At 38.6% G+C, this 17,632-nt stretch overlaps 1 protein-coding gene across 11 annotated transcripts in view; it reads right to left on the bottom strand.

The window, feature by feature from the left end:
• The window catches only part of ppip5k1b (diphosphoinositol pentakisphosphate kinase 1b), an 84,621-nt gene that overhangs the window by 814 nt on the left and 66,175 nt on the right, over positions 1–17,632 (bottom strand). For 6 of the 11 annotated variants that reach the window (XM_061894651.1, XM_061894655.1, XM_061894654.1 and 3 more), the window contains 4 exons: positions 14,218–14,370; positions 8,607–8,669; positions 2,700–2,837; positions 20–127 (listed from right to left, as the gene is read on the bottom strand). In XM_061894651.1, the coding sequence (XP_061750635.1) occupies positions 20–127; positions 2,700–2,837; positions 8,607–8,669; positions 14,218–14,370 (462 nt within the window). The remainder of the gene's footprint in view (positions 1–19; positions 128–2,699; positions 2,838–8,606; positions 8,670–14,217; positions 14,371–17,632) is intronic. The other 5 variants (XR_009806066.1, XM_061894660.1, XM_061894661.1 and 2 more) reach the window with 3 other exon arrangements.

The following is a 17,632-nucleotide window of genomic DNA, read 5'->3' as shown; positions in this document are numbered from 1 at the left end:
GGAGACATGCGACACTCACGCCACAGAGGTTGGCTCGGCGGGCGCAGAGACGCCTCCGATCCCGAAGAGGACAGTGGCTGCTGGTAGAGGGACGTCTGACTCTGGGAGTTGAACAGGCCAGACAGTGCTGAGAGGGAGAGACAACAGGCTGGGACATCGCGTGACATAGACCATCTTTGACCACAGCATTTGACTAGCATTCAGAAGTAGATTTCTCAAACAGAGTGCTCCTGTCGCATAGAAGATCTTTGATTAGCATGCTGCAGTGGATTTTTAAAATAGAGCGCGCCTATCAAATTGAAGATGTTTGATAATGTTTCAGCAAAAGAAGGCCATGTGGGCCTGTAACATAGAGGATCTTTGCCTAGGGTTTTAGCAGTCTGTCCTCAAAAAATTGCTTCTATTAAATAGATCTTTGACCGGTGTTTTTACAGTACACATTTCACCAAAACAGCGGAGCAATCCAGTCATTAGAGGATCTTTGATTAGCATTTCACAGCAGAATAATAAAAACAAGAGTGCTCCTGTCACATAGAGGATCATTGACTAACGTTTTTGCCACCCATCCTCAAAATTTTCTCCTGTCAAATACAAGATACTTGATAGTGTTTTAGCAGTAGGATCCAAAAAAAGGCAATGTGCTTCTGTCATACAGAGGATCTTTGACAATCCATTTTGAAGTAGATTTGTTAAACAGTAGAGTGCTCCTCTCAAATAGAACATTGACTGTTTTTTTTGCAGTCCATTTCTAAAAACAGCTAAGTGCTCCTGTCATTAGAACAACTTAGATTAGTGTTTTACAGTAGAGTAATGAAAAACAAGAGTGTTCCTGTCATATAGAAGATTTTTAACTAACCATTTTGGGGTAGATTTCTAAAACAGCAGAGTGCTTCTGTCGTATAGAATATCTTCAACTAGCCATTTTGAAGTAGATGTGTTAAACAGCAGAGTGCTTCTGTCGTATAGCAGATCTTTGATTAGCATGTTGCAGTGGATTTTTAAAAGAGTGCGCCTATCAAATATAAGATCTTTGACCAGTGCTTTTGCAGTAAGTGCTCCAAAGCAAATATCTACTGCCAAATATAAGATCTTTGATAGTGTTTTAGCAGTAGAATCCAAAAAAGCAATGTGCTTCTACTATATAGAAACTCTTTGACTAGCATTTTGCAGTCGAGTTTTACAAACGCAGAGTGCTCCTGTCAAATAGAAGATCTTTGACCGTTGTTTTTGCAGTACAATTCTTAAAACAGCTGAACGTTCCTTCCATTAGAGAATCTTTGCAAATGTCATTAGGCCATTTTGAAAAAGATTTCAGAAAAAGCAGAGTGCTCCTGTCAAATAGAGGATCTTTAACTAGCCATTTTGAAAAATATTTCCAGAACCGCAGAGTGCTCCTGTAATATAGAGGATCATTGACTAGCATTGAGAATAAGATTTCTAAAACAGAGTGCTCCTGTTGTACAGGAGATCTTTGACTAGCAATATGCAGTGGATTTTTTTTAAAAAATAGAGTGCGCCTATCAAATACAAGATCGTTGATGGTGTTTCAGCAATCCAATCCAAAAGAAGGCAATGTGATCCTTTTAAATAGAGGATCTTTAAATCTGTTTTTTTGCAGTGGGTCTTCAAAATTGCTCCTGTCAAATAGAAGATATTGGACTGGTGTTTTTGCAGTACATATTTAAAACAGCAGAGTGCTCCTGTGAAGTGAAGTGAATTATATAGCGCTTTTTTCAAAGTGACTCAAAGCGCTTTACATACTGAAACCCAATATCTAATTTTTACATTTAAACCAGTGTGGGTGCCACTGGGAGCAGGTGCGTAAAGTGTCTTGCCCAAGGACACAACGGCAGTGACTAGGATGGCAGAAGTGGGGATCGAACCTGCAACCCTGAAGTTGCTGGCACGGCCGCTCTACCAACCGAGCTATACCGCCCCAACATCTGTCACAGAGAAGATCTTTGACAAGCGTTTTTGCAGTCTGTTCTTCAAAAAAAAAAATTGCTCATGTAAAATAGAAAATCTTAGGTGTTTTTGTGGCACAACTGTAAAAACAGCTCAGCGCTCATGTCATTAGAACAGGGGTAGGGAACCTGTGGCTCTTTTGATGACTGCATCTGGCTCTTAGATAAATCTTAGCTGACACTGCTTAACACAATAAGTAATTAATAATTCCGCTGGTAATCAAAGTGTTAAAAATAACGTTCAAATTATAAAACATTTTAATCCAACCATCCGTTTTCTATCGCACCTGTCCAAGATGTCGCATTAATTGTAAGAAGGGTTAACTTTAGAATAACAATGTTATTAAAAAGAATTAGAGTCTTATTATACTCTCAAAATGTTGGTCTTAAAAATGCACGCATTTACTTGTATTCAGTGTTAAAAAATGTTATATGGCTCTCACGGAAATACATTTTGAAATATTTGGCTTTCATGGCTCTCTCAGCCAAAAAGGTTCACGACCCCTGCATTAGAGAATCTTTGATTAGTATTTTACGGTAGTATAATAAAAACCAGAGCACTCTTATCTTACAGGTTTTTGAATTACTGCCTCAAAAACAGAATTATTTTATAATAAATAATTTTATTCATAAAGCACTTTACATTTAAAAACAATCTCAAAGTGCTACAATGGCACATAACGTTAAATATGATGTGTATAATATTGGGTATCAAATCGTATATTTGTGTCCTACCCTTCATGGTCTTGGCGTGGGCCTCGCTGCTGCTCTCGCAGACGGTGTTGAGGAACTGGTCCACCTGCTTGAGCGACAAAGAGTTGTGCAGCGTTTCCAGCGGGTAGATGGAGGGCACCATGGAGCAGCCCTCAAAGCCTGCCAGAAGCAAACAAACGAACACAAAGAGTAAAGGAGGAACATGAGGTGTGCTTGGTCTACACTGACATGAACTACAGTGGAACCTCTAAAGGCGAACACAATCCGTTCCCAACTCACATTTATTTGGGTTTAGAAACTATTTCCGCCATTATAAAAATAACAATGAATAATCTGTTCCAGGGTCAAGCTGTGGATAAACACTGTTTTACATTTAGAGGTTCCACACATGACGTGCAATATTAAAGTATTATTATTATTCATGTGTATTACCAGTCAGCCATGTTAAAGTTAATAGTCGTGTTTAATTGCTGGCTTTCATTAGGAAAGCGAATGTCTTAACCAACATTTCAAAGCAACTAGCTGCTTGACTTCCTCACAGACAGACCCAGTCTGTGAGAGTGGGCAACAACACCTCCAGTGCCATCCCCCTGAGCACTGGCTCCCCCCCCCAGGGCTGCGTCTTGAGGGCCGCTCCAGGTCCACGTTGTGAAGTGTGCGGACGACACAACAGTAGTGGGCCACATCCGTGACAACAATGACATCATGGACTACAGGGAGGAGGTGAAACATCTGGTTGACTGATGCAGAACCAACAACCTGGTCCTAAACTTCGACAAGACCAAGGAGATAGTCGTCGACTTCAGAAGGCACCAGTCCAGCCACGCTCCACTCTACATCAACGGCACAGCGGTGGAGATGGTAAGCAACACCAAGTTCCTGGGGGTGCGGATAACTGACAATATAACCTGGTCCCTACACACTGGAGCTCTTGTAAAAAAAAAGCTCAGCAGCGCATGCAGTTTTTGCGCCGGATGAAAAGAGCACAGCTCCCTCCGCCCATTCTCACCACATTCTACAGAGGCACTACAGAGAGCCTACTGACCAACAGCATCTCTGTCTGGACTGGAGCCTGCAGCCCCTCAGACTAAAAGTCTCTGCAGTGAGTGGTGAGATCATCAGGACCCCTCTTCCTCCTATTCAGGAAATAGCAAAAAGCCGCTGCCTGACCAGGGCTCAGAAACTCTGCAGAGACTTCTCCCACCCTCACCAAGGACTGTTTTCACTGCTGGACTCTAGAAATAAGTTCCACAGCCTCCGTAGAAGAATCTCCAGGTTCTGTAACAGCTTCTTCCCTCAGGCCATCAGACTCTTGAACGCATCATAATAATCCCCTCAATTCCCCCACCAAAACGGAATACAAAGACAATATAACATACATCCATAAACGTGGATGCATATGCACAAGTGCAATATAATTATCTGTACAGTAATCTATGTATTTAAACCTGCCCCTTATTGCTCGTTTATCCTGCACTAAGACGAGCTAATGCAACAAAATGTTGTTCTTATCTGTACCGTAAAGTTCAAATTTGAATGACAATTAAATGAAGTCTAAGTCTAAAGCATAAAAAAATCACACAAGAAAATAAATACACCTTTACCGGACTTCATTAGGTGCACTATAATAATAATAATAATAATAACCCTGACCCTAATAATAACCCTAACCCTATAATAAAAGGACTTGTATTAAAAACAATTACACAGTCAAGAAGTGTTGATCAAATAAAATGTCGTCGCCACCTTTCATCATCTTAGGCGATCTTTCGAGTAAAACGAAATCAATTAGTAGAATAACAAGAACATCAGAGCCTTTCTTGCTAACATCATACAGTTAACAACCACCTCCAACAGCGCCCTCAAACGGCCACACACGCAGTTTAATTAATCAATCAATCAATGTTTACTTATATAGCCCTAAATCCCGAATGTCTCAAAGGGCTGCACAAGACACAACGACATCCTCGGCTCAGATCCCACATCAGGGCAAGGAAAAACTCAACCCAATGGGATGACAATGAGAAACCTTGAAGGGGGAACGTAGATGTGGGCGACCGGTGCAATGGATGTCGAGTGGATCTAGCATAATATTGAGAGTCCAGTCCATAGTGGATCTAACATAATAATGAGAGTCCAGTCAATAGTAGATCTAACATAATAGTGAGAGTCCAGTCCATAGTGGGGCCAGCAGGAAATCATCTTGAGCAGAGACAGGTCAGCAGCGCAGAGATGTCCCCAACTGATACACAGATGAGTGGTCCACCCTGGATCCTGACTTTGGACAGCTAGCGGAACATTTGTGGTCACCGAAACTGTACCCCCTCTCGCCACGAAGGAGAGAGGGGCAGAGCAGAAAAGAAACGGCAGATCAACTGGTCTAACAAGGGGGTCTATTTAAAGGCTAGAGTATACAAATGAGTTTTAAGATGGGACTTAAAATACAGTTACTATGAAGGCCCGGCTGCTGCAGTGTCTTCCTGTGGCCAGCGGGCGGCGCCAGAGAGCAGACAAGCCGGACCGCTCGCCACCACACGACACCGGCGCCCCGAGGAGGCGAAGGTGGTCGGGGTTGTGATGCAGGTGGTGGGCTGTGGACACTGAGGGGACGAGAGGCGGAGCGAGAGAAGAGGAAAAGGAGGACCAAGAGTGGAAGGAGGAAGGGGAGCGGAGAGATGGAGCAGGAGAAGACATCCTACAGAACATGGTTATTCAACTGGCAGTCCTGGGGGCCAAAGCCAAAACATCCTAAAAAAAAATGTTACCTTTCCTATAGAGCAGGGGTCGGCAACCTTTACCACTCAAAGAGCCATTTTGACTCGTTTCACAAAATAAAGAAAACAATGGGAGCCACACAACTCTTCTGAAATTTAAAATAAAATAACACTGCATACAGAGTTTTTTTAATTTTGTGCTATGTATAAACCAGGGGTCTCAGACACACGGCCCGCACCTTGATATGCAAATTTAATGATAATGGGGCCCGCAAGTTTTTTTAATGAATGCCGCTTGACAGCATCACACTTGCCAACCATCCCGAATATTCCGAGAGACTACCGAATGTCAGATCAACCATTCTCGCGAATGTTTGAAGAATTTCCCTCCATTAACAATAATAAGGGCAACTTATGAAGGTGCTGCCTTTAATGTCCTCTACAACAAGTTCAAACAGCTTGCCAGCCCAGTCACATGTCGTACGATGCTTCTGATGAATCACGCAGACGATTGCAAGGCATACTTGTTCAACAGCCATACAGGTTACACTGAGGGTTAGGATACAAACAACTTTAACACTCTTACTAATATGCGCCACACTGTGAACCCACACCAAACAAGATCGACAAACACATTTTGGGAGAACATCGGCACTGTAACACAACAAACACAAAAGAAGAAATACCCAGAATCCAATGCATCCCACTCTTCCAGGCCACGTTATACACCTTGCAAGCACCAAATCCCCCCACCCCCTCCGTGCGTCGGTTGAGGTGGCCGGGGTAGGAGGGGGCGGGGTTTGGTGCTAATGTAGCCTGGAAGAGTAGGGATGTATGGAATTCTGGGTATTTGTTCTTTTGTGTTTATGTTGTGTTACAGTGCCGATGTTCTCCCAAAATGTGTTCGTCATTCTTGTTTGGTGTGGGTTCACAGTGTGGCGCATATTAGTAAGAGTGTTAAAGTTTATATTACAACCCTCAGTGTAACCTGTGTGGCTGTTGACTAAATATGCGTTGCAGTCGCTTTCGTGTGTTGACAGAGCCTGAACATAAAATGATCAGTTGACACGCAGATCGCGTGATGTAAAAGCGAGCGCGACGACATGTGGAGGAGGTTAAAGAAATCTCCATCACTGCACACACTCAGTACTGTAGTCCAGGTGAAAATTGGGGAATGTTATCCCTGGGTGATATCTGAGAGAGGCACTAAAATCCGGAAACCTCGCGGAATAGTCGTTGGGGTCTGTAATTTAGCAGCCGAGCCACATCAGAGTGACCCCTGCTATAGAGTAAAAACATCGGACATTTTAACCTCATTGTAGTGAACACTTGGATTTTGCACAGCAGGGCTATTGTTATCTGAAATGTGTCAAAGAAATGTCCGCTACAGAGGACAATGCTTTACAAAATGGGAATAAAAGAGAAAAAAAGAAGTGGAGTAGTTCAATAGTCCTAAAAGGTCCCATTGAAAAGGTGGCCAGATGTAGCCACTAACCTCCCAGGAACCAGTGGACATTACTACACTAAATACCAACATCCACTCTATTTTGCATAACAGGCTATTTTTTTTATGTTGTAACTTTGACAAACGACAAAAGGTTCACTGCAGAGGATGCTGTTATTTTAAAAATAGAAATAAAAGTGAAAGTAGAAGTCCATAGCTGCTTGGCAATGTGGCCCCTGGAACTATTTAGTTGAACAACGCTGCGTAAGAAAGGGAAAGGGGGAAGGAGAAGCCAAGGGACATGAAGGAGTGGGAGGAGAAGGACAGAAGCAGGAGAAAGAAAAGTACATAGGAAGTATAGGAGGATGTTGCAGGAGCAAGAAGAGACAACGAAGGAGGAGGACAACCAGAAGAAGTTAGAAGAAAGGAGGAGAAGAACGAGGATGAAGAGAGGGGGGACCGAGGAGAGAAGGAGAGTTCATTGGAAGCAACGTAGAAGACGAGATAGTGGAGGAGAGAAACAGCAAAGAAGAAGGATGAGTAGGAAGGTTCGAGTCCCACAGGACCTGCCGCCGGCCGCGCAAATTCCAGGACGCCCAAAATGTCCAAAGGCGCCCAGCCAAGGCCCAAGGGAAGTGGGGAAGAAAAGTGGGAAAAGTCGTCAAAAGTCCCAAAAAGAAGGAGTGGCATGAAGAAAAGGAAGAGGAGCAGGAGAATATGGAGGAGGACAAGTGTAGGACACGAATGAGCAGGAGACTTGGGAGGAGGAAGAGAAGCATGTGGAGTGGAGGGGAAGGATAAGGAGGTGTTGAAGCAAAGTGAGGAGAATTGAGAAAGGGAGGAAATATACAAGACAATGAGGAAAGACCAGAACTAAAGTTGAGAAGATGAGGAGCAGGTTTTAGAAGCGGTAGAAAGATTAAGATGGAAGAAAAAAGAGGAACTGTAAACCGAAAGAGGAAGAGGATGAAGAGTTTAAGAAGAAGAAGCAGAGGAAGGAGGAAAAAGTAGAAGGAAAAAGAGAAAGTAGAGGAACAGGAAGAAGGAGGAGGTATAGGATGAAGAGTTTAAGAAGAAAGAGCAGAGGAAGGAGAAAACAGAATGAGAAGGAGTAGAAGAAAAAGGAAAAAGTGGAGGAACAAAAAGAAAAATAATTCGGAGGAGTAGAGGAAGAATTAAAAGGAGAAGAAGAATGAGAAGATAGAGATAAAAGAGGAGTACAAAAGCTGGTAGAGTGGGAGGAGTAAAAGTCTGTTAAGTTTGGACTGTGAGGAGAATGTTGGACTTTTCACTGCAGTTATCTGTAAAACTACAAAGATGGCGGACGTGACAAGAAGAAGAAGAGATGGTGACACTCAACCACCTTCACAACTTTGAAGCTTCATGAAGAGAACAAGATGAGATGACACTCACCACATCTTCATCTTGCTCTGCTGGCGCTACAAAGAACCTCACAGAAGGTTCTAGAAAAACTCATGGAAAGAAGGAGGCCTGATTGTTTCTCCATTTACAGGCAATCACCCCCAAAAAAATAAAAAAAGAAGGCTGAGGATTTAAGATCACGTGGTGGACACACCTGGTCACATGCTTGGTGAGACAGGTGAGCTCAAACGAAAATAATGCATATTTTAAAAAAAGAGGTGATGTTAGAGTTGCAAATAGGAAGTCCAGATTTTGCCCAGATCCCAAAATAAAATGACAACTATTAAAAAAATATCGTGCAAGAGCAAAAAGTTTTGGGAAAGGAGCGTTAAAAAAAAGCGGACATACCGTTAGTCGGATGCCTGGCAAACGACACAGAAAATCTCTTTACTGGCGGCATAGACAACAGCTCTGAGGAGATAAGACACGTGACGTGGAGTTACTGCAGGCTCCGCCCCTTTTGGACATGATGCGCGAGAGACAGAGAGAGAGGGAGACACACAGGAAGAAGAAGAACCAGAAAGAGGAGGAGATTGATCAACATGCAGGAGGACTTTTTCTTGGTGGATGTTTTACCAGCGCCCCCCGCGACCCCAAAAGGGAATAAGCGGTAGAAAATGGATGGATGGATGTTTTACACCATGCAGGCGCTAACACAGGACATGGCTTGTCTTAACTTAACTTACTTAAGCACAAACAAGGGACTACTTCCTGGATCAATTCAGTGATTGATTTACTAAATGCATCTTTTATGGATTGATGTTACGTCGACCAAGGCCTTGAACTAGCATCGCGGTTATTAATTAGTCTCATTTGGCGAAATATTAATGAGATGTATTATTAGTCTGATTAATGATTATTAACGAGATGTATTATTAGTCTGATTAATGATTATTAAAGAGATGTATTATTAGTCTGTTTAATGATTATTTATGAGATATATTATTAGTCTTTGGTGAATTATTAATGAGATATATAATTATTTTGGGTGAATTATTAATGTGATATTAGTCAATTTTATGGTTATTAATGCGATATCTTAGTCTTTTTTGGGTGAATTAATAACAAGATGTATTATACGTTTTTGTGGTCATTATGAGATGTAAAACTAGTCTTTTTTGCTGCTTATTGATGAGATATATTATTAGTCTTTTTTGGTGAATTAATATTGAGATATACTTTTAGTCTTTTTTACTGGTTATTAATGAGATATATTATTAGTCTTTTTGGTGGGTTATTAATGGGATATAGTATTAGTCTTTTTGCTGGTTATTAATTAGATATATTTTAAATCCTTTTTGTTGGCTTATTAATGAGTTCTGTCATTAATCTTTGTTATAGTTATTAGTTAGACACATTAGTCTTTTTGGTGAATAGTTAATGGGATATATTATTAGTCTTTTTATGGTTAATAATTAGGTATATTAGTATTTTTAGGTGAATTATTATTAGATATATTATTAGTCTTATTTATACTTATAATGAGATCATTACTGTCATTAGTTTTTATGGTTATTAATGACATATAATTAGTCTTTTTTACTAGTTTAGGGTTATATAAGTAAACATTGATTGATTGATTGACTAGTTATTAATGAGATGTATTATTCGTCTTTTTTGGTTAATTATTATTGAGATATACCAAAGACATGCACCTGTGGATAAAGTTAAACTTAAAGTACCAAGGATTGTCACACACACACTAGGTGTGGCGAAATTATTCTCTGCTTTAGACCCATCTCCCTTAATCCCCTTGAGGTAAGGGGAGCAGTGGGCAGCAGCGGTGCCGCACCCAGGAATAATTTTTGGTGATTTAACCCCCAACCCCAACCATTAATGCTGAGTGCCAAGCAGGGAGGTAATGGGTCCCATTTTTACAGTTTTTGGTATGACTCGGCCGGGTTTTGAACTCACGACCTACCGATCTCAGGGCGAACACTCTACCCACTAGGCCACTGAGTAGATAGGTTGATTGACAACACTAAATTGGCCCTAGTGTGTGAACGTGGTCTGTCTATCTCTGTTGGCCCTGTGATGACGTGGCAACTTGTCCATGGTGTACACCGCCTTCCGCCCGAATGCAGCTGAGATAGGCTCCAGCACCCCCCCGCGACACCGAAAGGGACAAGCAGTAGAAAAATTGATGGATGGACTATTAGTCCTTTTTGCTGGTTATTAAATAGATATATTTTTTTATCTTTTTTGTTGTCATATTGAGTTACATTATTAGTCGTTTTATTGTTATTAATTAGACATATTAGTCTTTTTTGGTGAATTATTAATGGGTTATATTTTTAGTCTTTTTATGGTTATTAATTAGATATATTAGTGTTTTTATTGGCTTATTATTGAGATATTATTCGTTTTTTCTGTTGGCTTATTATTTGAGAGATATTACTCGTCTTTTTTGGTGAATTATTAACAAATATATTATTAGTCTTTTTTGTTGGCTTATTAATGAGATGTATTATTAGTCTTTTTTGGTGAATTATTAATGAGATATGAAGGTAAAAGATAGGCAAATATAAGCCTTGGCTTCAGTCTATTCCTTTTTTGGTCAGTCTTTTTCTTTTCTTTTTGTGTGTAAATGTGTATGGTTGTTATCTATGTATAATCTGTACTGTTAAATTGGTCACACAAAATAGTTAATGGTTGATTATATGACCAAAATAAACTTATTTAACTTATTTCAGATACAGTATATTATTGGTCCTTTTATGGTTATTAATGAGATGTATAATTAGTATTTCTTGATGAATTATTAATGAGATATATTATTGTTTTTTTATGGTTAATAATGAGATGTATTATTAGTAATTTTTTGGTGAATTATTAGAGATATATCAGTAGTCTTTTCTATGGTTATCACTGATATATATTAGTCTTGTTATGGTTATGAATGAGATGTATTATTAATTTTTGGTAAATTATTAGAAATGTAATATTAGTCCTTTCTATGGTTATTAATGATATATATTAGTCGTTTTTGTTGGCTTACAAAATAGATGTACAAGTCATTTTTTATGGTTAAAAATGAGATATACTATTAGCCTTTTTGGATGGTTATAAATGAGATATATTATAAGTATTTTTTACTGGTTATTAATGACATATTTCATTAGTCTTTTTTACTAGTTTTTAATGACAAATCAGTCTTTTTTGCTGGGTAATAGTGACATATCATTAGTCTTTTTTACTAGTTATTAATGACAAATCATTAGTCTTTTTTGCTGGGTATTAATGACAAATCATTAGTCTTTTTTGCTGGGTATTAATGACAAATCATTAGTCTTTTTTGCTGGGTATTAATCAGATGCTTTAGTTTTTTATGGTTATTATTGAGAAATATATTTAGCCTTTTTTGCTGGTTATTAATGACATATATCATTAGTCTTTTTTACTGGTTATTAATGACAAATCAGTCTTTTTTGTTGGGTATTAATGAGATGTATTAGTTTTTTACGGTTATTATTGAGAAATATCTTTAGTCTTTTTTGCTGGTTATTAATGACATATACCATTAGTCTTTTTTACAGGTTATTAATGACATATATCATTAGTCTTTTTTGCTGGTTATTATTAAGATATATTGTTAGTCTTTTTGGTGAAATATTAATGAGATACAGTATTAGTCTTGTTTGCTGGTTATTAACGAGATATATTGTTAGTCTTTTTGGTGAAATATTAATGAGTTACAGTATTAGTCTTGTTTGCTAATTATTAACGAGATATATTGTTAGTCTTTTTGGTGAAATAATAATGAGATATAGTATTAGTCTTGTTGTTGGTTATTAAGGAGATATGGTTATGAGTTATTTTATTGTTATTAATGAGGTACATTATTAGTATTTTTGGTAAATTATTAATGAGATATATTATGAGTTGTTTTATTTTTATTAATGAGGTACATTATTAGTATTTTTGGTCAATTATTAATGAAATACATTATTAGTCTTTTTGTCGTCTTATTAATGATATGCATTAGTATTTTTGGTGAATTATTAATCAGATATTAATATTTTTTTGAGGGTTATTAATAAGATACATCAGTCTTTTTTGATGGTTATTAATGAGATATATTATTAGTCTTTTTCATGGTCTTTTTGGTGAATTAATAATGTGATATAGTATTAGTCTTTTGAATAATTATTAATTAGATATATTAATATTTTTTATTGTTATTAATGAAATATGTTAGTCTTTTTGGTGAGTTATTAATTAGATATAATATTAGTCTTTTTGTTGGCTTATTAATGAGATATAGTATTAGTCTTTTTGGTGAATTATTCATGAGATTATTAGGGCTTCACGGTGGCAGAGGGGTTAGTGCGTCTGCCTCACAATACGAAGTTCCTGCAGTCCTGGGTTCAAATCCAGGCTCGGGATCTTTCTGTGTGGAGTTTGCATGTTCTCCCCGTGAATGCGTGGGTTCCCTCCGGGTACTCCGGCTTCCTCCCACTTCCAAAGACATGCACCTGGGGATAGGTTGATTGGCAACACTAAATTGGCCCTAGTGTGTGAATGTGAGTGTGAATGTTGTCTGTCTATCTGTGTTGGCCCTGCGATGAGGTGGCGACTTGTCCAGGGTGTACCCTGCCTTCCGCCCGATTGTAGCTGAGATAGGCGCCAGCGCCCCCCGCGACCCCGAAAGGGAATAAGCGGCAGAAAATGGATGGATGGATGGATGCTTGTTATTAATGAGATGTATTAGCCTTCTTTGATTATTAATGAGATGTGTTATTAGTCTTTTTGGTGGGTTATTAATGAAATATATTATTAGTCTTTTTTGATGGTTATTAAAGAGATGTATTAGTATTCTTTTTAGTGGGTTATTAATGAGATGTAATATAAGTAATTTTTGATGATTAATTATATTTTATTAGTCTTTTTGGTGGGTTATTATTAATAAGATACATTATTAGATATTACACTAATTTGCTAAGTTATCTACACCAAAGCTCAAATGTTTTGCTTCGATAGCTTAGCATATAATGGATTGCTTTTTGTTAGGGTTGTTCCCATCAGGGTTTCATGCGCTGATACTGATTATCCATGACTCAGATCGGCCGATGCTCATCACATGTATAAAGTCTAATTTTTAAAATGTATAAATGGTGAGTACTATTGACTGTGGGCAATGTCAACACAATATTTAAACTAATTCCTTATTTTAATGTATTGCATACAATTGTTTGATAAAAAAAAATCAATAGTACACAATAACTAATCAAAAATAAAAACTATGTATTATTTTATCATTTGGATTATATACTGATACTACTATTCCTACAACTAATATATGGACCGATGTGCGCTCCTCTTACGTGTACGACTTGCCGTTTAACGTTATATCATCCTCTCTCTCTCGACTCTTATTAATTTCACTTTCCTTTACACTTTTTAAACATTACTAAGAACTTATTTCTTTTGTTGTTTCATGGTAGCTACATAGCTAGTTTAGCGATTAAAATGCCTTCTTGTTTGCTAATGCTTGCTCTAACATGTTTAGCCTCAAACTTAAATTAGTCCGTGTCCACAATGTTTAGCACTGACAACTTTACCCTGCTGGTCTGTAACGCCCCCTGTTGGTGGTGGGGTGAAAACTGCATGATTGCACTCAAAAAAAAAGGAGTAATTAATTTGATTCTTGAAAAGTAACAATGAACCCTCAGACGCAATATTGCACAATCAGGGCTTTCCGGACACAAAAACCCAGCCCACTTTAGTGGGGATGATTTTGTAGTTCACTCAACAACGTGCACACAAACAAAGATTCATGCGGAATCAAAACACACTGAGCTGATCTGGCGTCGTGTCAGCACCATCACCATGACAACGGCCACATAAATTACTCCACAGGTTGTTTTTTGGGAGAGGGTGTCGGCTCTGATTCCAAAAATGTATGCAAACAGTAGATTTGAAGATTTTTTTTGTCTCTCCCCGAAAACCGTGAACGTACCGAACATGCCAATCTGGCAAGGCAGGCTGCCGGGGGACAGGGGGGGTTTTCGTAGGAGGTGATGGTGGTGCGTGCGTACGTAGTCCCGCAGGTTGGGGGCGCTAGAGGACACCCCAAGCATGGAGGCGCTGAAGAGGCCAGAGCAGAGCGAGCCTGTGTGACATAAGCCGGGTGGGTAGGGAGGGGGCAGGTGCGTGTGTGGGGAGGTGAAGGGTGAGCAATGGTGCATCACACACACACAAATATACACGCGCACACACACACACACATTTACACACAAGTGGGGCTGTTATTCAAAACAAAATGTTGCTATAAATAACTTGTGCATTCATACTCTCTGCCAGAAAAAACGTGTTGTGTTTGTTAGTGCAGGCAACAACGTGCTCACAGCCAGCGCTCGTGTGTGTTCACGTGTTTGCGCGAGTGAACACGCACCACGAGAGTGCCCGCGTGCAAAAGCAGGGGGTGGAAAAAAGACAAAAGAAAAACTGAGAAAAGAAGAAGATACATGAAGTACTGTCATTTTCCTGTTTACTAATCTACAGCTCTGGATGACTTTGAAAGTAAGCCGCAGCTATAAAAAGTTTGAGGTTTACTTGGCCGAGGTCGTCCCGCTGACACCTGTTACTCATGTGACCTCTGCGGCGTCGGTGACAAAAAGAGCGATCACTCAACAGTCTCATGGGATAAACATAACAATGTACTATTTATAATATACATTATTGTGTGTACATAACATCGTCCATAAATTACGGCCTTAAGTAAACATGTTTGTGCAACTCAGGCTAGTGTATGTACATTACAAATATATACATTACATGCATAGTTATTTATAGCCTAGAATGCAACTTATATATTTGTACTGTACATACACATTCTAGGCTACACTTAATTTTGTATGTAATTTATATCTTTGTACTGCACATAGATATATACCTTCTGGCCCAGAGCTTCTTAAACTTTTTGGCTTTGGGGCCCTCTCAAATTTTAACACCAAATTAGTAATCTTTCTTTGGCTCTTAAAGGTATTTGATACTTACAGTATATCTAACCTACTTACAGTTTAACAGGATAAACCTTGTCCAATGATATGAAAGCATGTGTTAATCACAAATATTATTACCAAGGCTTAGGTCAGGCTGATTACAAAAATTAAAACTAATAAAATATACTGCAAAAGGGACAAATGTATGTAAAATATATAACATATAAAACTAATGAAAAATACATTAATGTGGTGATAAAATACATTTTAACTAAATAAATAATTATATATATATATATGTAGGTGTGGGAAAAATCACAAGACTACTTCATCTCTACAGAACTGTTTCATGAGGGGTTCCTTCAATCATCAGGAGATTTTAATCAAACCATTCACATACAATGGTTTATATAGGGCACAGAGTGGTTGGGTACTGGCAGGCGTAGGGGCGTGGTGATTGGCTCATGTGTTACCTAGGAGATGTTTCCGTCTGTGGCGGCATGTTAAAATGATTTCACTGTGCTTGTTGAGGGATGATAGATCTGGATGATATATAATAAACAGTTTCTCTTTTAAGCATAGGTTGCATCTTTTATTACCACCGTTGTAAGGTGTGCTGGATGCAAGAATTTGCCATGTTATTGAATATTCAACATTATTGTCTTTGAGGTTCCAAATGTGTTTGCTGAGTTCTGTAGAATTCCGCAAAGTCTGGTTTCTAAAGGAGGCGTTGTGATTATTCCATCTGGTTTTGAACGCTCCTTCGGTTAATCCTACGTACGTGTCGGATGTGTTAATGTCCTTGCGTGTTACCTTTGCTTGGTAAACGACTGATGTCTGTAAGCACCCTCCGTTGAGAGGGCAATCAGGTTTCTTGCGACAGTTACATTCCTTATTGGTTTCAGAGTCGTTTAGTCTAGGAGTAGGCAGTCCTTTTGCAATTGCTTTGTTGTGGCCTCCTCGGGATTGGCAACAGGCTTAAGCCAGCTTTTAAGCCGGCTGTCCTCCAGCCAAAGCTCGCAAAACTTGCATTTCCCCATGCTGACTGAAAGGCGGGACGCGAGGAAGAAAGGAAGGAGTCTGCGCGCGACCCGACTATGTGTGCGACTGACACTGGAATCACTCACTTTTACTCAAAGACGTGCCGTGCCATAACTTTTACTCAAAGACGTGCCCCGAAAAAAAAACAAAAAAAACTGGCCCGACAATTTAAGACCATTGAGTACTGAATTTAAGACCATCTTAGGAATTTCTAATAAATGTAATACTTTTTAAGGCCTTAATTTTAAACACATGAATTTAAGACTTTTTAAGACTTTTTAAGGACCCGCAGATACCCTGTGTATATAACACGTGTCCTAAGTCGGACATAATTTTGTACGTACTTTGTATAACTCAAGTAAATACCATTTATTCTACACATTGTCTTGTGCCTACAACTTAAAAACTAATAACATGGTTAATCTTGACAAAAGAAGAAAGAATTAAGCCAGATGAAAAAGAAAAACCAAAGAATGTCGATGTCAACATAAGCAAGCACACTTTCAAAATAATATCATGGTGGACAGGGATGGATTTAATGGCAACATAAGCGGGTTCCACTTGTACTAAAATATTCTGGTTGTTAAGCAAAGCATTCAAATATCTTATTAATATTAATATTATGATGATGATGATGATGATGATGAACATTCAGAAGCATTATTTAGTTTGGAAGAAGCTTGTTAGTTCCTGGAGAGTGCAGACAAACCACATGTTGCTTTAAATGTCTCCCGGCAACATCATGCTTGACTTGATGTGGAGGGACACGCAAACCTTTCCGAGGACATGCGAACTACATGGACGCTTGGTTGTTAAGAGAGGAGACGGCGATTACCAGAAAGATAAGGAAAGGTGAAAGGTCATAGCTGAAGAGAAAGTTGTTGGCAATGGAAGTTTACCCCATCCCCACACATACACACACATATATATGCACACACACACATACACGTATATATATACACAGTATATATATATATATATATATATATATATATATATATATATATATATATATATATATATATATATATATATATATATATATATAAGATATATACAAACCCCGTTTCCATATGAGTTGGGAAATTGTGTTAGATGTAAATATAAACCGAATACAATGATTTGCAAATCCTTTTCAACCCATATTCAGTTGAATGCACTACAAAGACAAAATATTTGATGTTCAAACCCATAAACTTGATTTTTTTTAAATAAATAATAATTAACTTAGAATTTCATTGCTGTAACACGTGCCAAAGTAGTTGGGAAATGGCATGTTCACCACTGTGTTACATCACATTTTCTTTTAACAACACTCAATAAACGTTTGGGAATTGAGGAAACTAATTGTTGAAGCTTTGAAAGTGGAATTCTTTCCTATTCTTGTTT

This window comes from Nerophis ophidion, linkage group LG03 (assembly GCF_033978795.1).
Source record: "Nerophis ophidion isolate RoL-2023_Sa linkage group LG03, RoL_Noph_v1.0, whole genome shotgun sequence".
NCBI classification, from domain to species: Eukaryota; Metazoa; Chordata; class Actinopteri; order Syngnathiformes; family Syngnathidae; genus Nerophis; species Nerophis ophidion.
Note: the sequence above shows the minus strand (reverse complement) of the source record. Positions and strands in the feature narration are given on the sequence as shown.